General features: G+C 58.1%; 1 protein-coding gene across 1 annotated transcript; it reads right to left on the reverse strand.

The window, feature by feature from the left end:
* Positions 1-6,916: 6,916 nt before the first annotated feature.
* On the reverse strand, positions 6,917-21,161 carry SGTA (small glutamine rich tetratricopeptide repeat co-chaperone alpha). The gene is made up of 12 exons (XM_007460380.1): positions 21,109-21,161; positions 13,905-14,043; positions 13,113-13,219; positions 12,417-12,501; positions 11,271-11,370; positions 10,808-10,912; positions 9,970-10,108; positions 9,233-9,295; positions 8,025-8,062; positions 7,398-7,487; positions 7,074-7,217; positions 6,917-6,944 (listed from the first exon to the last, which is right to left on the reverse strand). The coding sequence occupies exons 2-11, from the start codon at positions 14,002-14,004 to the stop codon at positions 7,103-7,105; spliced, it is 942 nt and encodes a 313-aa protein (XP_007460442.1). The 5' UTR covers positions 14,005-14,043; positions 21,109-21,161; the 3' UTR covers positions 6,917-6,944; positions 7,074-7,102.
* Between the last annotated feature and the right edge of the window lie 333 nt (positions 21,162-21,494).

Consider the following 21,494-nt stretch of genomic DNA (forward strand, 5'->3'; position numbering starts at 1 on the left):
TATATATATATTGGTCTTGCCGTGCAGCATGTGGGATCTTAGTTCCCTGACCAGGGATCGAACCCATGCCCCCTACAATGGAAGCATGGAGTCAACCACTGGACCACCAGGGAAGTCCACATTCTATATTTTCTTCTGCCATCTTTCTGGTTTTACCTTTCATAGATTCCATCTGTTTACGTTTCAAAAACAGGCAAAACTAACCCCTGGCATAGACACTGGGGCAGTGTTATCCTTTGGGGGTCATGAGTGGAGATCTTATCCTTTGGAGGTCATGGGGTCTGTTCTTGGTCTGGGTGCCAATGACAAGGGGTGGGGGGTTGGGGTGGTGTTCCCTTTGTGAAAATTCATTGAGCTGTTTGCTTATAATGTGTGCACTTTCGTGCCTGTATGTTACACTTGGATAAAAAAAAAAAATTTAGGAAGCACAGTCATGAGAGCGAGAGAGAAGGATGGACACCCTAAGTCCGTAGGGGCTTACAAAGACCTGGGAACAGCCGTGAGCTGAGCAGAATTTGTGGTTGGTACCCTCAACCTCACCCCCGAAGGGATTCACATTCTCTGAGCCCATCTCTGACCCCATATCCCATCATGCAATGCAGGATGGCAGCCCTACCACAGCACAAAGCCTCACAAAACATCCCTGGTGAGAACTTAAAATTCTGAAAGGGGAATCAGCTCTAAACGCGCAACCTCAGTCTCTAGGACGCGGGCTGTTTCTAGGCTCAAGCCCGGGTGGTTTCAGGGTTAGATTCAGCCTTGTTCTTTCTGGTCCTGATGCTGCGCGCGGCCCGCAGGGATGGAGGCGGCACCGTCGGGGAAGCAGCGGCGCCGGCGCGCCCCCTGGTGGCCTCAGCTCCCCATCTACGAGGGCCACGTCCGGAGGGCTCGGTGTGTGTTCTGACTTTGAAATAACTGATTTTGCAGGGCTGGGGTCGATTTGGGGAAGGGGTCGGGTCGGGTGGGGAAGCCAACTCAGCTTGGGGTTTCCAAGTTACCCAGGTTGGGATGAAATCTTTGCTGAAAAGATACAGGGACCCTCTGGAGCCAGTGAACTAATAATTATAATTATTATTAGCCACTCTGCCCAGCTTGCGGGATCTTGGTTCCCCAACCAGGGATTGAACCCGGGCCCTCCTCAGTGTAAGCAGGGAGTCCTAACCAATGGACCGCCAGAGAGTTCCCCTGAATAAATTATACATTTTTACTGGTGGCAAAATTGTTTGGGATATTTGTTTCTTTGACACATTTATCTAGGGCCTACTGTGTGTTGGTAATACTGCAGGACAGGGCTTTTCAGCCTTGGCACTGCAGATCTTCAAGGCCCGGTCATTCTCTGGGGCGGGGGTGCTGTCCTGGACCCTGTGGGGAGTGGAGCAGTACCCCTGGTCCCCACTGTGACAGCCACAGAGGTCCCCCCAGACATCACCTGGTGTTTGGGGTTTTTTTTAATATTTATTTATTTTATTCTTGGCTGCGTCAGGTCTTAGTTGTGGCACTCGGGATCTTTCACTGTGGCACACGGGCTCCAGAGTGCATGGGCTCTCTAGCTGTGGCCCCAGAGCTCAGTAGTTGTAGTGTGTGGGTTTAGTTGCCCCGCAGCATGTGGGATCTTAGTTCCCTGACCAGGGATCGAACCCATGTCCCCTGCACTGGAAGGCGGATTCTTAACCACTGGACCACCAGGAGAGTCCTTCACCTGGTGTCTTTAGGGGGCAGAATTGCCCCCCGGGTGATACCCCCTGCTTCTGTGAAAGAGAAAGACAAACATTGTTTCCACCTTGTTGCTTCACGGGACTTAATCTGGGTGAGAGGGCCTCCCAGCGATGGACACACAGGATGGGAGAGAAGGAACAGAGATCGTCTGGGGAGACCTAAGGGGCATAAGTAGATGCTCCTGGAAGATACGGCTCCTATTCCTATGCTCACCAGTGCCTCTCAACGTGGGCTTCTCCAAACAGGTGTGTCCCAATTCCCTGAGATGCTTGTTTAAAATGCAGAACCAGGGCTTCTCTGGTGGCGCAGTGGTTGGGAGTCCGCCTGCCGATGCAGGGGACACGGGTTCGTGCCCCGGTCCGGGAGGCTCCCGCATGCCGCGGAGCGGCTGGGCCCGTGAGTCGTGGCCGCTGGGCCTGCGCGTCCGGAGCCTGTGCTCCGCAACGGGAGAGGCCACAACAGTGAGAGGCCCGCGTACAGCAAACAAACAAACAAACAAAATGCAGAACCAGTAGGGGGCTGGCTTAAAAATTCAGGAGACTACATAGACTGGACCAGTAGTTCTCAAACTCTGTGGGGTGTTCAGCAGCATCCCTGGTCCCTACCCACTTGATGTCAGGAGCATCCCTCAGTCCTGACATCCAAAAATATCTCCAGATATCGCCCAGTTTCCCCTGGGAAGGCAGGGTTTCCCCTGGGAAGGCAGGGTTACCCCTGCGGACAATCCATCCTAGGTGAATTGTCAGTTTATGGGGGCGGGATGCAGGTACCAGTGATAAGGATTCTCAAATGATTTTGGCCCAGGTGGGGCCCACTTAATCCTCCCCTCGGATCTGGGGGCTACCAGCCAATCCTTGCTAATCACCGACAAGGAGGAAACAGGCTTAACTGGCACCGTGAAGCTTTAAGATTTTGCTAAAAGCACGTTCTAGAAGATTTGTAAAGCCTTAGAAGGATGCTGGGATTTTTCTCTCTCCTTTCTGAAGAATTCTTGCTCAAATGGATTGATGTAAATTGGGACCCATGTGGAGGTGAGCCAGGTTGGGGGAGGGGGGAGGGTCAGTGAAGACCCAAGATGCCAGGACTCCTGCCAGACCTGGGACCTGCTGATTCACTTTTGAATGTGACAGCCCTTTATGGAGGCTGCGAGGCTAGGCAGTCAGGTCCCTCTGGTTGGCTGGAAGACTTGGCCAAGCTCAAGCCTGTGGTGGAAGGCTATAAGGCACCCCAATAACCCCCACCTCCTGGTGGTCATGCCCTGCATAATCCCCTCCCGTTAGGTGTGGACAAGACCTGCGACTCACTTCTAACCAACAGTATAGGTGATGACTGCCATTCCCAAGATTCCATCATGGTACCTAAGATTCTGTCCTACTAGCTGACTCCCTCTAGATTCTCTCTCCCCTGCTTGCCTTTGAGGAAGCAAGTGGCCGTGGGGGGGAGGGGGGTGGTTGTGGAAGACTAACTATGGATCCCCAGAGATGTCCATGTCTTAATCTCTGGAACCTGTGAGTATGGTACTTTATATGGCAAAAGGGACTTTGCAGGTGGGCTTAAATTAAGGACCTTGAGATGGGGATGATCCTGGCTCACCCGAGGCGGGGGGTCCAGTGTCATCACAAGGGCTGTTATAAGAAGGAGGGAGAGGGAGATTCAACACAGACAAAAGGGGAGAGGCCACGTGAAGACAGAGGCAGAGACTGGGGTGATGCGGCCACAAGCCCAGGACACCGCAGCCCCCAGAAGCTGGGGGAGACAGGAAGGCTTCCCCTCTGGAGCCTCTGGTGGGAGCTCTGCCCTGTGACACCTTGCTTTGGGACTGGACAAACTGATTTCATGCTTCTGGCTTCTAGAACTACAAGAGAGTCAATATGTGTTCATTTAGGCCACCGAGTCTGTAGTAATTTGTTATGGCAGCCCCAGGAAATGAACACAGGAGGCCTTGGTGGTGCAGAGCTGAGGGAGGCCAGGCCTCAACCCACAACATAAGGACTGAACTCTGCCAGCGACCTGTGGGCAGATGAGAACGTGGCCTTGGCTGAGACCTCGAGCAGAGGCCCTGCTGGTTTCTGACCCATAGAAACTAGGAAGTAACCAGTGTATTGTTTTAAGCCTCTGAGTTCGTGGCACTTTGTTATGCGGAAATAGATAACAGATACCAAGACTTTGATAGGGTTTGGCAGGATGAGGCCCATGTATCAGAAAGTAAACAGGCTTTCTGGAGCCAGGCAGGTAACACGCTCTGCACCTGGGCCTGTGGGTTCAGGATAAAAACCCCTCCTCTGAAGAATGGGAGACGAGGTGCTACACACCTGACACACAGCAGGGGTTTGACAACTGGTGACTCCTGTGAGGGAGATGTGGCTTGTCAATGTCCTCCCGGCCAGATGCAACATTATATAAACACTTAACTTTTATGGGTACTTTTTCTAAAGCTCCATCAATGATTAAAATGTTGTGTCAGGATTAAGAACCAGTTCCTATGTTATTAGGCCATGAAAAGGAATGAAGTTTTGATACATGACACAAAGTGGATGGACCCTGAGAACACGATGCTCAGTGAGAGAAGCCAGACACAGAAGGACACACAGGGTGTGATTCCATTAATGGGAAACGTCCAGAACAGGCAGATCCACAGACACAGAGAGTGGGTTCCTGGCTGTCAGGGGCTGGGGGCGGGGATGGGGGGGACTGCTGATGGGGATGGGGCTTCTTTTGGGGGTTTAGACAGTGGTGATGGTGGCAGAACATGGTGAATGTACTAAACACTACTGAATTGTACAATTTTATTTTTATCTATTTATTTTAATATTTATTTATTTGGCTGCACCGGGTCTTAGTTGTAGCACGTGGGATCTTCATTGCCACATGCAGGATCTTTTAGTTGTGGCATGCAAACTCTTAGTTGCCACATGTGGGATCTAGTTCCCCAACCAGGGATCGAACCCAGCGCCCCTGCAATTAGGAGCGTGGAGTCTTAACCAATGGACCACCAGGGAAGTCCCCGTACGTTTTTTTTTGTTGTTGTTGTTTTTTTTTTTTTTTTTTTTTTCTTGCGTTATGCGGGCCTCTCACTGTTGTGGCCTCTCCCATTTGCGGAGCACAGGCTCCGGACGCGCAGGCTCAGCGGCCATGGCTCACGGGCCCAGCCGCTCCGCGGCATGTGGGATCCTCCCGAAACGGGGCACGAACCCGCGTCTCCTGCATCGGCAGGCGGACTCTCAAGCACTGCGCCACCAGGGAAGCCCTCCCCGTACGTTTTTAAATGGCAAATGTTATGTCATGCGAATTATATCTCAATTTTTTTTAAAGGAACCATTTCCCCAGACAGGTAGCTGGAGCCACGTAAATGCCGGTTTACTGCATTAACTTCTGTGGAAACGCAGATCGGGAACTCGGGGCGGCCAGGACCCCGCCTTCCTCACCGGCTCCGCTGGTGGCCAGGCTGCCCGGTGGCACTGAGTAGCTGGAACAGGAGGGCTGGACGGCAGGGAGCTTCCACACCCCACCAGCGGCACCCACCGGGGACGGATCCCTCCTCCTCCTTGAACTTCCTTCGTCCCCTATTGGCCACCGTCCAAGAGGCAGGGAACACGGGGAAGTCATCTCTGCAGGACACGGCAGCTCAAGGTCACCGGAAGCTGGAAGTACAATCCCCCAGAAGCCACAGAGGCCACGGCTGAAGGAGGCGAGTGTGGCCCAAAGGTGTTTCCACAGCCCAGTGGCCAGTGGGGAGCCGAGTGCAGGTGCTGATGCCCCCCTTTGCCTACACCGTCTGTGGCGGCCTCCAGACGCTGGGAAAGGCAGGGGGCACTTCTCCCCTTGAGCCCTGGCAGGGAGGCAGACCCGCCCACACCTGGATTTAGCCTCCGGGGGCAGGGGCCACGTCCGACTTCTGACCTCCAGGACCGAGATGCTCTGTGTGGTTAAAAGCCACTGAATCTGTGGGACTGTCTCAGCGGTGACAGGAGATGCACACACAACCCGGTTCAGTGGTTCCAAGGCAACCCACACAGGGTCCAGGCTGGGGGTTCCTGGAAGCTAGGGGCAGGGAGGGGCGGCGGCACTGAGAGGTCAACACAGAGACAGGCAGAGATCATGATGTCTATTTATTCCCCATACGTTACGTTATGCTTGTCACCATGGCTAGCACGCAAGAGTTAGGACACATTTCGCCGGACATGTGCCAGACGGCAGGTGGCTGGCAGCCGTCTCCCTACCAGTTACCTACACACACGGTGCTGGGTCACCTCGCACATAGCCCAACACCACCAGGGAGCCTCCGACAATCCAGCTGCCAATGCTGCTGCCGGAGCGGTGGTGCCAGCCGACCCCTCCTCCCCACACTGCCCCGCCTCGCCTGGGGCCGCCGGGCATCCACGGTGGCTGCCTGGCAATCTCAGGCCAAGGTGGGTGGCACCAGGACCCCCTGCAGCCCCCCTCCCAAAGGGAGGAGGCGCCGGGCCAGCGGGACTACCTGTGGGCAGAAGGGCAGTGGCTGGGACACATGGCCAGGCCGGGATGGGCTCGGGGTCTAGGCTGAAGGTGGTGAGAGGGCCCCTCACGGTCTGTCGGTCGTTGAGTACTGGGAAGAGAGCACTGGGATCGGACCCGCATCCATCCAAATGCTCGACTGGAAGAAAAGTCCCAGAAATGGGTCCTGCACACCCAGGACATCTGCTCTGGGCCACCCCCAGGCCCAGGGCAACAGAACCGGCTCCTGGGAACCTGCAGCGGGAGTTGCTCATGCGAGAACCCGGGTCCGCGGGCCGGGCTGGCTGGCAGGGAGCCCGTCCGAGCAGGGGCGGTTGGGGTGGCCAAGGTCGACACAGAGAGCAGCTTCTCATGGGCTGCGAGGCCCCTGAAGACAGGCCGAGGGGGCAGGGTTGCGGAAGGGGCTTCATGCCACGGCTTCCCCGTGGGCCGCTTCTTGAGAGCAGCGAAAGGACCCCCCCAAATTATTCTAGAAAATACTTTAGAGACTGGGTTTTGGGGAGGCTGGGAGTGAGACTGGTGCTGGTCTGTGCTCACAGCTTGCTGGCTCTGTTTCGAGAAGGGTCTGGGGGCCGTGAGAGAGTACAAAAAGGGAGGAAAGGGCTGAGGCAAAAAAATAAAAATAATAAAAATCCGTCTTAACGTGCAGGTCCAATTCCTTTTCCTCTCATGGGCGGTCCAATGGGAAGAGAGACGGAAAAGTGAGAGAAGGCTTCCGGTCAGCCGGGAAGGACCTGATGGCGCTGAGAGGCTGGAGAGAGAAACAGCCCAACTGAGCGGGACTGAGAGGGGTGGGGGATCCGGGTGGGAACCCCCGGCAAGGGGCCTGATGACCACAGACGCCCCCGCGTGGCCTCGGCGACGCAGGCCCGGCCCCGGACTCACCAGGCAGTCATTCCCGCGGGTCGTCGCTGCTGGCACTGGGGGTCCGACTCCGGATCTGACTGCGCAGCTGTTCTATCAACTCTGGGTTCTGCTGCTGCATCTGCTGAGCGAACTGCTGGCCCCTGCGGGGAGGGGAGGTGCGCCTGGGCTCAGCCTGGCCCAGGGTGCCCGCCCCACGTGCCCCTCGAGGGCAGGGAGACCGCTCCCTGGAGGACGCAGGCCCTACAGAGCAGGTCTCTCTTCCTGGGGGAGTGGGGACACGCCCTGCCTGCCCAGGAGCCCCGCCTGGCAGGTCCACTCACGCCTGGATGAGGCTGGCAAGGTCGTTCTGCGAGGGGTTGGTGCCAGGAGTCCCCAAGGGGTTGTGGCCGCCCGATATCATGCCGGACATGCTGCAAAGAGAGCCCTTAACTCGCAGACAGTTCAGCCCTCCTCCTTTGATCCCCACTTGGCCCTTCCCCTCTGCCGGCAATGGACATCTCCTGGGGCCCGAACCTGCCCTCAGCCCACGCTCCTCTGACTGAAGCCTGTCAATTCCATCAGCTTTCCCAGCAACACCCTTTTTTGGCTTAAAGACAGTGACTCTCAACGGGGCAATGCTGTCCCTCAGGGACACCGGGTGATGCCAGTGACACAGAAGGCCACACAGAGTCTGAGTCCATTGATGGGAAACGTCCAGAACAGGCAAATCCAGAGACAGAGAGTGGGTTCCTGGTGGTCAGGGACTGGGGATGGTGCTAATGGGACGGGGTTTCTTTTTCAGGTGATGAATGTCTGGAACTAGATGGTGGCCACAGCTACAGGACGTCGTAAATGTACTTAACGCCACGGAATCACAAACCTTAAAATGGTTAAAATGGTACATTTTATGCATCTTGCACCACACTAGTTTTAACCACAAGACCCAAAGGAGAACGGTGGTCACTTACAGCTGTTGAACTTGGGGATTGTTCATGAGGTTGGATGCCTGAAGAAAAAAACAGACTTCTCAGAAAAATCAAGCTCCCAAACGCATTTCATCATTGACAAGGTTTCCCCGTAGGCACCGTGGGCCTCCAGCCCAGAACCCAAAGCGCCAGGCCCGCCTCTTCCCCGGGCCCCACCCCATCCCCACACACTGTGACCCTGCCCTTTCCCCACTTCGATCCCATCTGGACTCTCATCTTAAGATTTCAGGAACCTCGTCATCCTTCCCTGACCAGGGACACCTGGGAGTCAGTTCCAGCTCTGCTATGTGGATGAACATCATCCTGGCATCTCTCCTACACTGACATCCCCAGCCACGTCGGGATTATCTCCTCAGGGCCGATTTTAAGACGTGCACACAAGCAGAAGCTAGGGAAGCACCTTCCAGGCTGTGGCTCTTTCCGAAAAGGGCTGGAGAGCGCTACCAGCCGGCCTCAGCCAGTCCACTGCCCTGCATGGCTGGGTGTCCAGGCCACGGTCATGCAAGTGCTGGGCACGGATGGGTGCCGACAGCACAGCACGAAGCTGAGGGGGGCCGGGATCGCCGACCCCGACGGACAAGGCCAAAGGAGCGGCCTCTGTCAGGCCGCTCCCCGCCGCCAGGAGTCCTCTGGCAGCCTCGTGCCCACGCCGCCCTGGACGAGAGCAGTAGCCCAGGCTCCGAGACATGGGAGACCAGACGCTTCCCGCTCAGGTGCGGACGTTTCTCTGATGGGGGGGACTCCAGGCTCCTCTCTCCCTGGCGACCTGAGACCCCCACCCTGAGGCCCCTTGAGCCAGCGGTGTGGCCTGAGGACCAGTGAGACCACGCGGGGGCTGACAGGCATGTGCCGGATATGCTGGGTGCCTGTTCCAGGGGACGGCCCTGCGCAGAACACGCGCATCTGGACCAGAAGGTGGTCGGCCCTTCCTCCGCGGGGCCCCCGCGCCCTGCAGTGTCTCGTCTGCACCTCAGGGAGCAGGTGCAGCAACTCTGCTGTCACCGTGGCCACACCACAAGGGGGCCCGGGCTGGGGGGGAAGGGGCGTGGAGATTCCCCAGGTTATTCAGCTGGGAGAGGTGGGTTCAGCTTGTCCGGCTCCACACCCCACGGCGCCCAGTGTCCATGGTGTCTGCAGTGGGGCAGCCCTGGCCCGGGGCCCGTGGTGACACGGCAGGCGGGGGCCGTTACCATGCTCATGAAGCTTGGGTTGTTCAGCAGACCCGCGATGTCGAAGCTGCCAACACCTCCCGTCTGTGGGGTGAGAAAAGCCCTGGTCAGTGGTGTCTCGACACAGAACCTCGACAGCCAGCCCCCTGGGAACTGAGGGGTAAGGTCCCACCTGGGGCCTGTTGGAATCCTGGGCATCCCAGCAACCCGGGCGGCCAGACCCTGCGGCCGGGGGTGCTTCGTAAAAGATGCGCACAACGGTGTGGGTACCCCGGAAGAGCACGATATATTAACCGTGTCTTTCACTCTGTGATGCTGTGGCGGGACGGCCCCTTCCAAGGGTGGCCAATCCCTAGAAACTGGTAAACAAATGGCCCGCGAGTGCACCTTTCACGCGCAAACCAGCCTCTACAGGGCTCGGGGCCACTGTCCCCCTGCCTTGGTCACCCCGGGCAGCCCCCCTGCCCTGGGGCCATTCAAACTAGCCGATCCTGCGCCTGCTCACCCAGCCTGCCAGCTCCTTCCCAAGGCCCACACGGCCCCCAGCCCTCTGCCTCCTGACGAGCTGGGGCTTCCCCATGTGACCCATGCCCTCCCATTTCCGGGGGCTCTGTGAGGATAAGCCTCTTCCCTCACGACAGGACCCCGTTAAACAGATGCCGGACCCCCGGCACCAGAGGCATTCTTCCCACACGGGTCAGGCCCAGCCCTCTACCCCGAGATGCCCTGCCCCCGCAGCCGGTCCCCAGAGGACTCACGGGACTGGGTGCCTCTCTCAGCCTCAGCTCCGCCACCTTGAGGTTGGACTTGTAGGTCTCGTTGTCGGGGTCCAGCTCCAAGGCCTTCCTGTAGTAGGCCACAGCCTCCGTGTGCTTGTTCAGGCTGGACAGAGCCAGGCTGCAGGAGGGACAGTGCGCGTGGAGGGCCTGGGAGGCCGTCCACCTGCCCGCCCAGGCCCAGCAGCCCCGAACTGCTGGGGTCGCCAGGGCTGGGAGGAGGCGGGGCAGGCATGGTCAGAGCTCCTCCCTGCTCTGGCGAGCTGAATCACAGGTGTGTCCTTGGACTGCACTGGAGTTTATGCTAACGAGGAGGCCTGTTTATGCTAATGAGGTGGGCTTCCAGGAAGCCTCCGGATGTGCTGCTGGCCACAAAGACCAAACTCACCCCCAACTCCCAGGGAGGGAGGCGTTAGAGACGGGCTATAAAACCCACCCCCACTGGTGACCGCCCCGCGTGCTGGGTGGGAGGCGCGCCCCGAGCCCCGCAGGACGGAAGCTCTGCCTCGGGACCCTCCCCGACCTCGCCCTTGGCGGCCCTCGCCCTTGGCGGCCCTCCGCCTGCTGCATCCCTTCCCTTACGATAAGCCAGAGAAGGTTAAGTGAAACGTTTTCCTGAGTCCTGTGAGCCTTCGAGGGAATCGCTGAACCCAAGGAGAGGGTCGTGGGAACCCCGACTTACAGCTGGTAGGTCAGCTCAGCTGACGGCCTGGACTCGGGATTGGTGCGTGAGGTGGGGCAGCCCAGTGGGCTGGGGCCTTAACGTGCGGGGCCATGCTGACCCCAGGCAGACAGCATGTACGCGGCGGGAGGCACTCACCCCATCCTGCCGTAGGCCTTGCTGTAGGACGGGTCTATGCAGATGGCCCGCTCGCAGTCCTGAACCGCCCCCGCGTAGTTCCCCAGTTTGCTGTGGGCCGCAGCTCTGGGAGAAGGCAAACCAGGGCAGTCGGGGAGCTAATTGCAGCTTCCCCGTCTGTCAGGTGGGGCAGAGGCAGGGTTGCCAAGGATGGGAGGCCCGGTGGGGCTGGACGCCGGGGCTGGCACCACAGGACATAGCAATCTGGGTGCCGCCCCGTTTACCAGGGAAACCGAGGCTGTGGGGGCAGACGAGTGCGGCCGCTAGCACCACTGACACTGGGCCGCACCTGGCTGGCCACCAGGCATGGGCTCGTTATTTGGGACAGCGGCTGAGCCATCACTAACCCACAGATCGACCGCCCCTCCCATTCCCCTGGGGACCCCGCTCAGCCCACCCAGGACCCCACCGGTCCCTGCCGTACCTGTTACAGAAATAGACGGCGTTGGCGGGGTTCAGCTCGATGGCTTTCCCATAGAAGTGCACGGCAGCCTCAAAGTTTTCTACTTTCATCTGTTCATTCCCTGAAGAGAAAGGGAAGGAAATGTACCCTCAGCTGTTCCCCTCGGACCCCGAAGTTCTGAGACGGCGTTCTCGGCTCGCCCGGCTTCCATGTGACAGTTCGAGACTTTGGGGGCCCAGGATGCAACACTTAGACACAGGCTAGGGTGGTGGCGTGAGGCGGAGGGTGGGTCTGCGTCCAGCCCAGGGCCTGGCCTGAGCCAGCCCTTGGTGCAGCAGCTGTCACTGTCCTGGTTGTGGTATTTGGGAACCTAAGCCTCAGATACCATCACTTTTGCTCATCCCTTCAGAAACAGCGCAGTTTTAATGAGATGGAATTCACGTACCGTGAGACTCACCCTTTTAAAGTGTATAACTCAGTGGTTTTTAGTATATTCAAAGTGGTCCAACCATTAGCACTAATTCCAGAACATTCCATTAGCCAAAATAAGCACCATCCCCATTAGCTGTCACCCCCCCCAGCCCCTGACAACCACACATCCACTCTCTGTCTGGCTCTGCCTGTTCTGGACGTTTCCCATCAATGGAATCAGACACTGTGTGTCCTTCTGTGTCTGGCTTCTCTCCTTGAGAACCCTGTTCTCAAGGTCCATCCACGGTGGAGTGAGTGTCAGGGCTTCTCTCCTTTGCATGGCTGAGTGACGTTCCCGTGTGTGGAGGGACATGTGTGTGTGTCCGTTCATCAGCTGATGGGCACCTGGGCGGTTTCCACTCCTCGGCTGTTGTGCACCATGCCACTATGAACATGCACGCACAAGCATCTTTGTGAATGTGCGTTTGCATCCCTCCTGGGCACACCCTGGGGTGGAACTGCTGGGTCACATGGTCACTCTATCTAACCATTTGGGAAGCTGTCGGACCACCCTCCACAGCGGCCTCACCCTTTAATTCCTCCTGGTCAAGGGTCTGATTTCTCTGCATCTTTGCATCCATGTAAAAGCCCTCCGGCCCCATCTCCAAAGGCTGGTTTGCCATCCGCTCCAAAGCCCTGGACCAGCCGGCCTCCGCCCGTAGCACCCAGAGGCCCGCTGTGCGGGGCATTCCTTACCTTCGGTTTTGAGGCGTTCTGCCTCGGCCGAGTCCTCCTCCGAAGGTGGGGTTCGCTGGGGGCTCCTCAGATCAGGTGGTATCTCCTGGCCCCAAAGCCACAATGAGCTCTTTGAAGGGCAGCAGGAAACCGCCGACCTCCTCCCCCAAGCCCAGCACCCTCTCCCCTCCCCCAACCAGCCAGGGGACGCCCGAGGACAGCTGAGCTCTGGGGGGTAACTCAGGCCCCCGAACTGAGACAGAACCACAGCCCCGCAGTGCCCGAGGCTCACCCTGCCCGCCGCAGCTGCTTCAAATATTTCGGGAAGAGTCTGGGGGAGCGCGAGGTCGCTATCCTCCACCGTCACCCCGAAAGCGGTCTCCAGGCATTGGATGGCAACTGTCAGGGGAAGAAAGGTGTGCTCTGCTGAAACCAACCCCAAGCTGACGAGGTTTTGAGGCGTTCTGCCTCGGCCGAGTCCTCCTCCGAAGGTGGGGTTCGCTGGGGGCTCCTCAGATCAGGTGGTATCTCCTGGCCCCAAAGCCACAATGAGCTCTTTGAAGGGCAGCAGGAAACCGCCGACCTCCTCCCCCAAGCCCAGCACCCTCTCCCCTCCCCCAACCAGCCAGGGGACGCCCGAGGACAGCTGAGCTCTGGGGGGTAACTCAGGCCCCCGAACTGAGACAGAACCACAGCCCCGCAGTGCCCGAGGCTCACCCTGCCCGCCGCAGCTGCTTCAAATATTTCGGGAAGAGTCTGGGGGAGCGCGAGGTCGCTATCCTCCACCGTCACCCCGAAAGCGGTCTCCAGGCATTGGATGGCAACTGTCAGGGGAAGAAAGGTGTGCTCTGCTAAACCCAACCCCAAGCTGACGATTCTGGGGGGCAGCGCTCACGCTTCCTTTCTTGGACGTGCTCGCTAAGGCCTCGGATGCACCAGGCGCTGCGTGCGCCCTGCAGGGCCCTATGGGTGCCAGCTGTGATTCCTCGGGCAGCGCAGAATGGACCCCTCGAACCCTGAGGCCAGGAGGAGGGGGGGAGCCGCCGTCCCTGCCCCACGGGGCTCAGGTGGTGACGCCAGGCCTCTCTGTGGGGTCACAATGCTGGGGCTGCCCAGGTGGGGGGCCTCGGGGGTTCGGCGCGGCCCGGTGGGCATGGAACAGCTATCTCCTGCCAGGCAGGCTAGCAGCCGGGTCTGGGCTGGGCTCCGCACCCCTGGTCTCTCTCACTCCTTTGACCGGTAGGGACACACGCACAACAGGGGACATGGAGAACCTTCGGGAACTGCATCCTTCCAGAAGAGAACAGCTGCAGGAGGCCCAGCCTAAAGTGAGGGAGGCGGGGGGCAGCCCTGCACCCGCCTGGGGCTCAGCGTCGTCCCTACCTGTGAAACGAGGACAGGGACCAGCCTATCACTCCCACCCCACGGAGCTTCTAGGCACTGATGCAGGTGGGGGGTTGGGCAGGGGACTCAAGGCCCTGGGGGGCAGGCGTGGCCCGCAGCACGTACCTTCCAAGCTCTCCTGGGCGTCAGAGGAGAGCTCCCCGTGCCGGAGCTGGTCATGCAGGAACCGGATGATGGCATAGGCCAGACGCTTCTTGTTATCCATCTTGAGATGGGAGCAGACAAGGTCTGGGGGTTTCAGGATCTGCGGAGAGCGGTCCACAGTGTGAGGACAGGACGGGCGGCGGGAACAGCCGAGCCTTTGCCCCTCTGCCCTCAAGCACCCGCCCTGCCCTGCAGGAGCCACTTTAACTCACTGGCTAATTGTGTCTGCCTGACACAGTGAGGCAGACGTGTGAATTCTCCACATCTCACAGAGGAGACGCTGAGGCTGTAGGTCCAGAGTCCCTTGCCGTCCTGCCTGACTCTAACCCCAGGGTGATGTGGCCCTGGGCACGGTGGTCATCACTCCTCACCAGCTGGACGGGGGGCGTGGGGCTCCCCAGGGACACAGAGGGCAGGCTGCAGCCCCACCTGCTGCTACTCCATGCTCTGGACAAGAAAACGGCCCAACAGTTTCCAAACACCCGGGGGACATGCACCACCCACGGGGGTCAGACAGGACCCCTGGGTGGGCCTGAGCAGACCGAAGGCACAGAGGGCACTGACACCCCCTCCCAGGCCACCTCAGGGCCTCCTCTGGGTTCCTCTACAACCTGCTGTATTCCTAGGCCAGGTGTGACTCTCCCAAGGGGACACTGGTGACAGCTGTGGTCGTCACAACTTGGGGGATGGCCCCCTACAGTGCTGAGGCGAGAAGCCTGGAGAACGAGCGTGGGAAGGGCCTGTTCCCTGTGGGCCGTGACGCGCCAGGCACTTCACACACAGCCTCACCCCCTGCACAGGCCCATCTCCCACGCAGAGAGGAAACAGGCTCAGAGGGGGCACCCCACGCTTGCCCGAGGCCATGCAGGGCTCACCCGGGAGGGTGGGATCCATGGTGTGAAGCATCTTGGTCCCCCAAACATGCCCCCGTGGGGTGAACAGCCTGTGTGGCTTGGAAATCTAGAGGCGGCCTCCTGGCTGAGTTATGATGAACCCACCACTGGCCAGCGGCGGGTAAATCAAACCGGGCAGAGCAAGTCATAACCCCCAGGCTTCGCACACTGGCTGACAGCAGGCCGGGCACTGCCAGCCCAGAGCTGCCAGGCAAGTGCAGTCAACACACGCAATGCTGGCCGCGCTCAGAGCTGTTTCTGGTTCACAGAAAACTACATCCATCGACAACTTAAAAAAAGGGCGAGAAGTCAGACACAGAAAGCCACACAGTGTGTGATTCCATTGATGGGAAATGTCCAGAACAGGCAGATCCACAGACACAGAGAGTGGGTTCGTGGTTGCCAGGGGCTGAGGAGCGGGTGGGGCTTCTTTTGGGGTCATGGAATGTTCTGAAATTAGTGGTGATGGTTGCACAGCACTGTGAATACACTAAAATCTACTAAATTTTACGGTATGTGAATTATATCTCAAATTTTAAAAAGGGAAGAACTTAAAGCAGCTATATTGTACAGCTGGACAGGGCATTCTGGCCACCCCTGGAAAGCTCTACGGGGATGGTAATGAGCTTTTTCCTCCCCCATTTCTGGATACAATGAGCCTTTACCAAGCAAGTGCCTTTGGCCCAAGAGCGTCCCAGGAACTGGGAGGTCTGGGATCAGGACGCTAGAGCCCAGAGGACAGACGGCCAGCCCCAGATGCACAGGCTCTCAGGGGCAACACAGAGGGGCCCAGGGAGACCAGCCAGCACAACCCACTCGTTTTGAAGACAGTGAAACCCCCAAAGGTGAGTCATCTTCCCCAGCTGAACCAGTGAGCTGCTGCCCAAAACGTCAACAAGGTTCTGGTTTTAGATATTTGACAAACAGAGGCATCATTCACCACAGCCGAAAGGTAGACAGAACCCAATGTCCATGCATGGATGATGGATCAACAAATGTGATCCATCCACACAGCGGAATATTATTCAGCCTTAAAAAGGAAGGAAGTTCTGACACCTGCTACAACCTGGACGAACCTTAAGGACGTGATTGCTCAGTGAGATAAACTAGACACAGGACAAACGCTGTCTGATTCAATTCACATGAGGTCCCTAGAGAACTCAAATCCATAGAGACAGGAACTAGATGGCAGCGGGCTGGGGGAGGGGCTGGGGGACTCTGTTTCATGGGGACAGAGTTTCAGTTTGGGAAGATAAGAAAGTTCTGGAGATGGATGGTGGGGATGGTTGTACGACAATGTGAATGTGCCTAATGTCACTGAGCTGTGCGCTTAAAGATGGTTAAAATGGTAAACTTTATGGTATATCTATTTTACTGTAACTAGAAGAAAATCTGTTTTCAAAGCCCAAAGTGGTCCTCTTAGGATGTGAACCTCCGAGACCCCAGGACCTTGATCCTTTTGTACATTCTGTTCTAATGAGGGGGTCAAGGGCCAAACCTGGCAGCCGCCTGTTTAGCTGAGGATGTCTTTTGCATCCCTACGTCATAGAAGTGTCTACAGAGCACACTTGGTTTTCCTCAAGGGCCCCAAAGCCCACAGAATTTACCACCTGGGCCTTCGTGTTTGCCGACCCCTCCCAGCCGACTTCTCGATCACTGAACGGGATGGAGGGGTGCCAGGGTCTCCCAGAGGGGGTCACAGGTTGACAGGTCACATGGTAAGGTCACAGGCTGGGCAGCTGGGGCTCCCCCGATGTGTTCCAGGCAGCACTCAGGGGCACGACCCCCCTGCCAGACCCATGGGAGTTGGTACTGGGTGACAGCTTCACACTGGGCTCGAGGGTCTGTGCGTGGGGGGATCTGTTTTCCTCACAGGGAACTAATGGAGGCCCTGTGGTGACAAGCGTTTGCTTAAGAGTAGGATAAAGAGGCAATCTGATCTTTACGTGACTGAGCTGTGAGGACGGAGGGGGTGACTCTGAGGGGACCATCAGGGTGCAGAGAACTGAGACACGAAGTCACACCCGTTCCTGGCACAGCTTCCGTTCTTCCAAGGGCCCCGGCCCTTTGTACCTCAGGGCCTTTGTACATGCTGCTACCAGCCCTCCCACCCCGACTAAACGGCTCATTTGAGGCAACCGCTACCCGGTTTCCTGGTTCCCGGCTTCTCCTGGTCTACTGACATGACCTCCTCCCGAGGGCCGGCCCCCCAAGTTGACACAGTGAGCACCGAGACCAGGGCTCCCGGAGGCGCCCTGGGGGTAACAACGGGCTCTGCAGTCTTAGCACCTGAGGTCCAGCCGTCTCCACCTGAGGCCAGCTCCACGTCGCCTCCCCACCCCTGAGCCGGGATGCTCGTGTCACGGCTAAAGGAGCCCCCGCGATGCCCTCTCTTTCCTCTTCTATAAAACAGGGTAACAGAGGCTGTTGTGAGAATCCAGCGCCCCATGCGGAGCTTCTCCCCCAGGCTCTATCCGCATGGTGCGGGGGAGATCACTCCTTTTGTGGAGATTGTGCACTGTAGGGTATTTAACAGCATCCCTGGCATCCGTCCAACAGTGTCCCCTGGGGCCAGAATCACTCGGGGTGAGACCCCCGGGGTTAGGGATTCCACTGACTCCCGGAGGTTACGTTCCATGACTATCTGACCTTTGAGGTCCCAGGATGCTACACACATTTAAATCCACACCTGAGTGGGAGGGAGGGGAGGTGACTCACACACGCTGGGGGTCACCTTGGTTTACACTGTCTGATCATCAGGGGTTTATTCTGGTGTCCAGTGTGAACAAGGATCAAACTCGATTTTTTCCCAAATAATGAATGCAGGGCCCCTCCCCCTTAGCACAGCTGACGTGGGAGCTGGGTCACTCTCTGTGGGGGCCATCCTGGGCACCATGGGATGTGGAGCAGGCCCCCTCCCCCACAGTGGTAACAATCACAAAAGTCTCCAGACGTCACCAAACCACCACCAGCTGAAAATCACTGATAAACACTAAGTGGGAAAAATAAAAGTCAGCGCGGGTCAGAGTTTCTGGCCAAACGACTTGGCTGCAAACTTTCAGCAAATCCTGTGTTTGCAGAGTATTTGGGGTTTCCGGACTGCAGAAAAGCAGATGTGGGTCCACAGCGGGGACCCAGCACATGTCCAAGACAGGTGGGCCGTGAGGACTGCCGCTCTCCTGCCTCTCGGGCGCGGAACGGCTGTCGGCCCTTCCTCACCTTCCCGCTCCCTGCAAAGTGGCCCAGGAACGCCAGGACGCTCTTTTCCTTGACCGCCCCTGGGCACTGGGGTCTCGGAAACAATCCCGACTTGTTGGGCTTTGGCTGCTGGACAGAATTCTTGGGGCAGGCCACTCTCTCTGCGAACAGCGAGGGCTTTGTGAGGATCCAAAGGCACCCAGGGCGCTGGCTGCAGGTGCGGGGTTCAGGCGCGAGCCTGGCCAGGGGACGGACGCTGGCCCCGGGGTGCGGCTGCAGCGGGAGTCCCGGTGCCAGTTCCTCCCTGTGCGTTCAGAACCCCCGCCAGCTCTCCGTCCACCTTTCCATTTTATCATTAAAAACACCCCAGCCTCGGGACTTCCCTGGCGGTCCAGTAGTTAGGACTCTGCACCTCCAGTGCAAGGGGCATGGGTTTGATCCGCGGTCCGAGAACTAAGATCTCACATGCTGTGCAGCTTGGCCAAAAAACCCCCAAACACCCCAGCCTCTACTCCTTTTATTTCCCTGCTCAGAACTGATCATTCGAAGAGGCAAAAGGGTACACTCAGGAAAATGAGTGACCCAGCCCCGGACCCCAGGAAGGAGTAGCACCCTCTTTCTGCGACTGCCCACCCCTTCTGGGGGTGCCCTGCCCCACTGCCACCCCGAATCCAGCTCTTCTCACCAACACCAGTGTGTGCAAGCTGGTCCTGTGCTCCTCCCTCCCCTCCCAGGGCACCTAGGGTTCCCAGGAAAGGGCGGTCCCAAGAGCTGGAACTCAGGCTCCAGCCCGAGCCCCACATCGCAGCCCTGTTTTCCTCTGAGGGTCTGCCAGGATGTCCTGCACTCTAAAAACCCTCCACAGTCCCCCGAAACCTCCTGAGCAGAGCCCCTGTGCTCTGCTCAAACGGAACGCTCACCTTCCCTCCTGCCATCCGGGAACCACTCACTCCCCCTTCAACACCAAGCCAGAAGGTCACCTCCTCAGACAGAGCTGGACACCCTCTTCTTCCAGCAAAGCCCAGTACTTGTCCTGCCTCTGGTCCAGCATCTCCTACAAGGCCTTCCGACTCTTTCCTGGCCTGCCCACCCTGCACCCGACTGTGAGCCACTGGACAGATCACCTTCCCCCAGGGACCCCAGCACTCAGGGGCGTTTGGTCCACATGGACTCAGAGAAACCTTGGATCGTTGTCATGGTCAGAGACACGTGACCAGGTTCCTTTGGGAGGCCGTTTCTCTTGGGTCTCGGTTTCCTCATCAGCAGAGGGGATGACAAGCCTACCTACCAACCGTCCCCTTTACTCTTTCACCCTCACTGTGCATTGGCCACCAGGGCCAGCATTGGGTTTTGGCAAAAAAAAAAAAAAGTAGGAACAAGTAAGACTGTAGCTCTCAATCCGGGGCAGAGCTTAACCCCATTTAGAACCACTCACCCTTTCAGGAAGACTGAATTATAAACCCCTGAATGAAATCCTAGGAGTGCCCAGGACTTTCCAGGCCCTGAGCTGAGTACACATAATGGCCTATTTCAGGGGTCAGCAAACATTTTCTGAAAAGGAGGGTCAGAATGAGGACGTTCAGCTTCCCAGGCCATGGATAACATGTATGCACTCAAGTGGGCTGTGCTCCCACAAAACCTCATTCACAAACACAGGCTGCAGGGGGATTTGGCCCCCTGGTTACAGTTTGTTTAATCTAACTCCCATTGTACAGAACAAAAAACTGAGGCTTAGCGAGATGGGGGCACCCCCCCCAAGGGCAACCAGTTAAGATGCAAATCGGCAGTTTTGAACCTGGGCGGGCTGATTCCAGAGCCTAAACTCCAAAATACCCTTTCCTCATCCCACAAAAGTGGGCATGCACACAAAACTTTGCACGTGATTTCTTGGGGGTTCACATCCTCTGCCCCCTCTGAAGCCCACTGGTGAAGAATCACTAGTCTAGGGTAGGATTTAACTTTGGCACTGTGGACATTTGGGGCCAGATCATTTTCTGTGGGGGCCGTCCTGTGCACTGAGGGGTGTGGAGCAACATCCCTGGTCCCCACCCACTTGGTGCCAGGAGTGCCCCTGGTCGTGAAAGCCACAGATGTCCCCAGACACGGCCCCGGGTCCCCTGACAGGACAATATGCCTGGTCTTGTCCTGGAAAAGCAGACAAAAATAACCAGCGAGGTAGAAACAAAAGAAAATGGGAACATCACTCAGCGAGGATGCAGAGTGCACACGCATTTCCTGGCACCTGATAACAAAACTAGCTGTCCTCTAGAAAGCTCTTGACAAGGAGCGGGAAACTGAGTAAAGAATGTTCCACGTGTATTTAACCTCAAAATGCCTGTAAGAGACATGTACTTCTAGAACCCCTCTTAGTAGAAGAAAAGGGCTGGTGGAGAGTGGAAGCGATCTCCCCGAGCTTACACAGCCAGCGAGAGGTGGACGAGCTGGTCCTCAACCCCAGATTTCTCCCACCTCCAGCACAGTAGGCAGAGGCCCTCCGTGTGAAATCAGACTAACCGCTGCTGATCCCTTTGAGCTCTCACTTCGCGCTGGGGGCCCTGCGACTTTAATCCTCCCGGAAGCCTCCCACCCCAGGCAGGGGCGGAGACGACGCCCATTTTACAGAAGGGGAAACTGAGGCTCCGAGAAGCCAAGAGGCTGGCTAAGGTCACCCATGTAGAGAGTGGCGGCGCCGAGACAGGAGCCCCGACTTGAACCCCACGAACGGGGGCCCCGATTCAAAAGGACCGTGTTTCCGGGAAGCAGCGGACACCCAGCAAGCGCTCACTATGTGCGGAGCGCTTTGCCTCCCGCTGTCCACCCGCCGGCCTGAGAACCCGCATTTCCCGGGCCTGGGGTCTGGGGGAGGGAGACCCGGGCCGGCGAGGGCCTGCCCGACGCCGTCCGGCCTCAGTTTCCTCTCCGCGCCGCCCACTCATAGTACCCCACGGACGCGGCGACCCCGGCCCCACACCGACGTCCTCTTACGGGGCCCGGAGCCCTGGGAGCCCCAAGAGCCCCGAACCGCGGACCTCAGGTCCGCCGGGCTCAGCGCCAAGCTCCCCCCGCACACTCACCTCTCAGGCAGCAGAACCCCGACCCACCGACGGCTGCGCCTGCGTACCGCGGCCCCGCCCGGTCCCGCCCCCCAGCTGCGACGCCTGCGCAGAAGGAGCCAGCACCCGCGGGCTTTCATTCTGCGCAGGCGCACCAATTATCTAGGCGGGCGTGGGGGGGAAGTGACGCAATTTAGAGGCTGGGACAAGCTGGTCGTTAGGGCAACTGACCTCTGCGACCGAAAGGAGGGCGGAAATCAGAACTGACTAGTCCTCTACAGCCGGAATGGAGCGGTGCATGGTGGGACAGTGGCGGACTCTTGTGGGTTGGCGGAGCCGTCATGTGGTGCAGAGTCGACCACGTGGTGCAGCTGTGTTTGGGTATCTGGCGACCAGAGAATTACAGG

The sequence above is a fragment of the Lipotes vexillifer genome, unplaced genomic scaffold (assembly GCF_000442215.2).
Source record: "Lipotes vexillifer unplaced genomic scaffold, Lipotes_vexillifer_v1.1 scaffold225, whole genome shotgun sequence".
Classification (NCBI taxonomy): Eukaryota; Metazoa; Chordata; class Mammalia; order Artiodactyla; family Lipotidae; genus Lipotes; species Lipotes vexillifer.

Bases quoted from the DNA above. Each gene is read 5' to 3' on its own strand.
- SGTA (XM_007460380.1), bottom strand. From the start codon at position 14,004: ATGGATAACAAGAAGCGTCTGGCCTATGCCATCATCCGGTTCCTGCAT. The intron at 13,220-13,904 runs GTACGTGCTGCG...TTCCCCTGACAG, and splicing joins CGCCCAGGAGAGCTTGGAAG to TTGCCATCCAATGCCTGGAG. The intron at 7,218-7,397 runs GTGAGTGGACCT...CCCTCCCCGCAG, and splicing joins CTTGCCAGCCTCATCCAGGC to GGGCCAGCAGTTCGCTCAGC.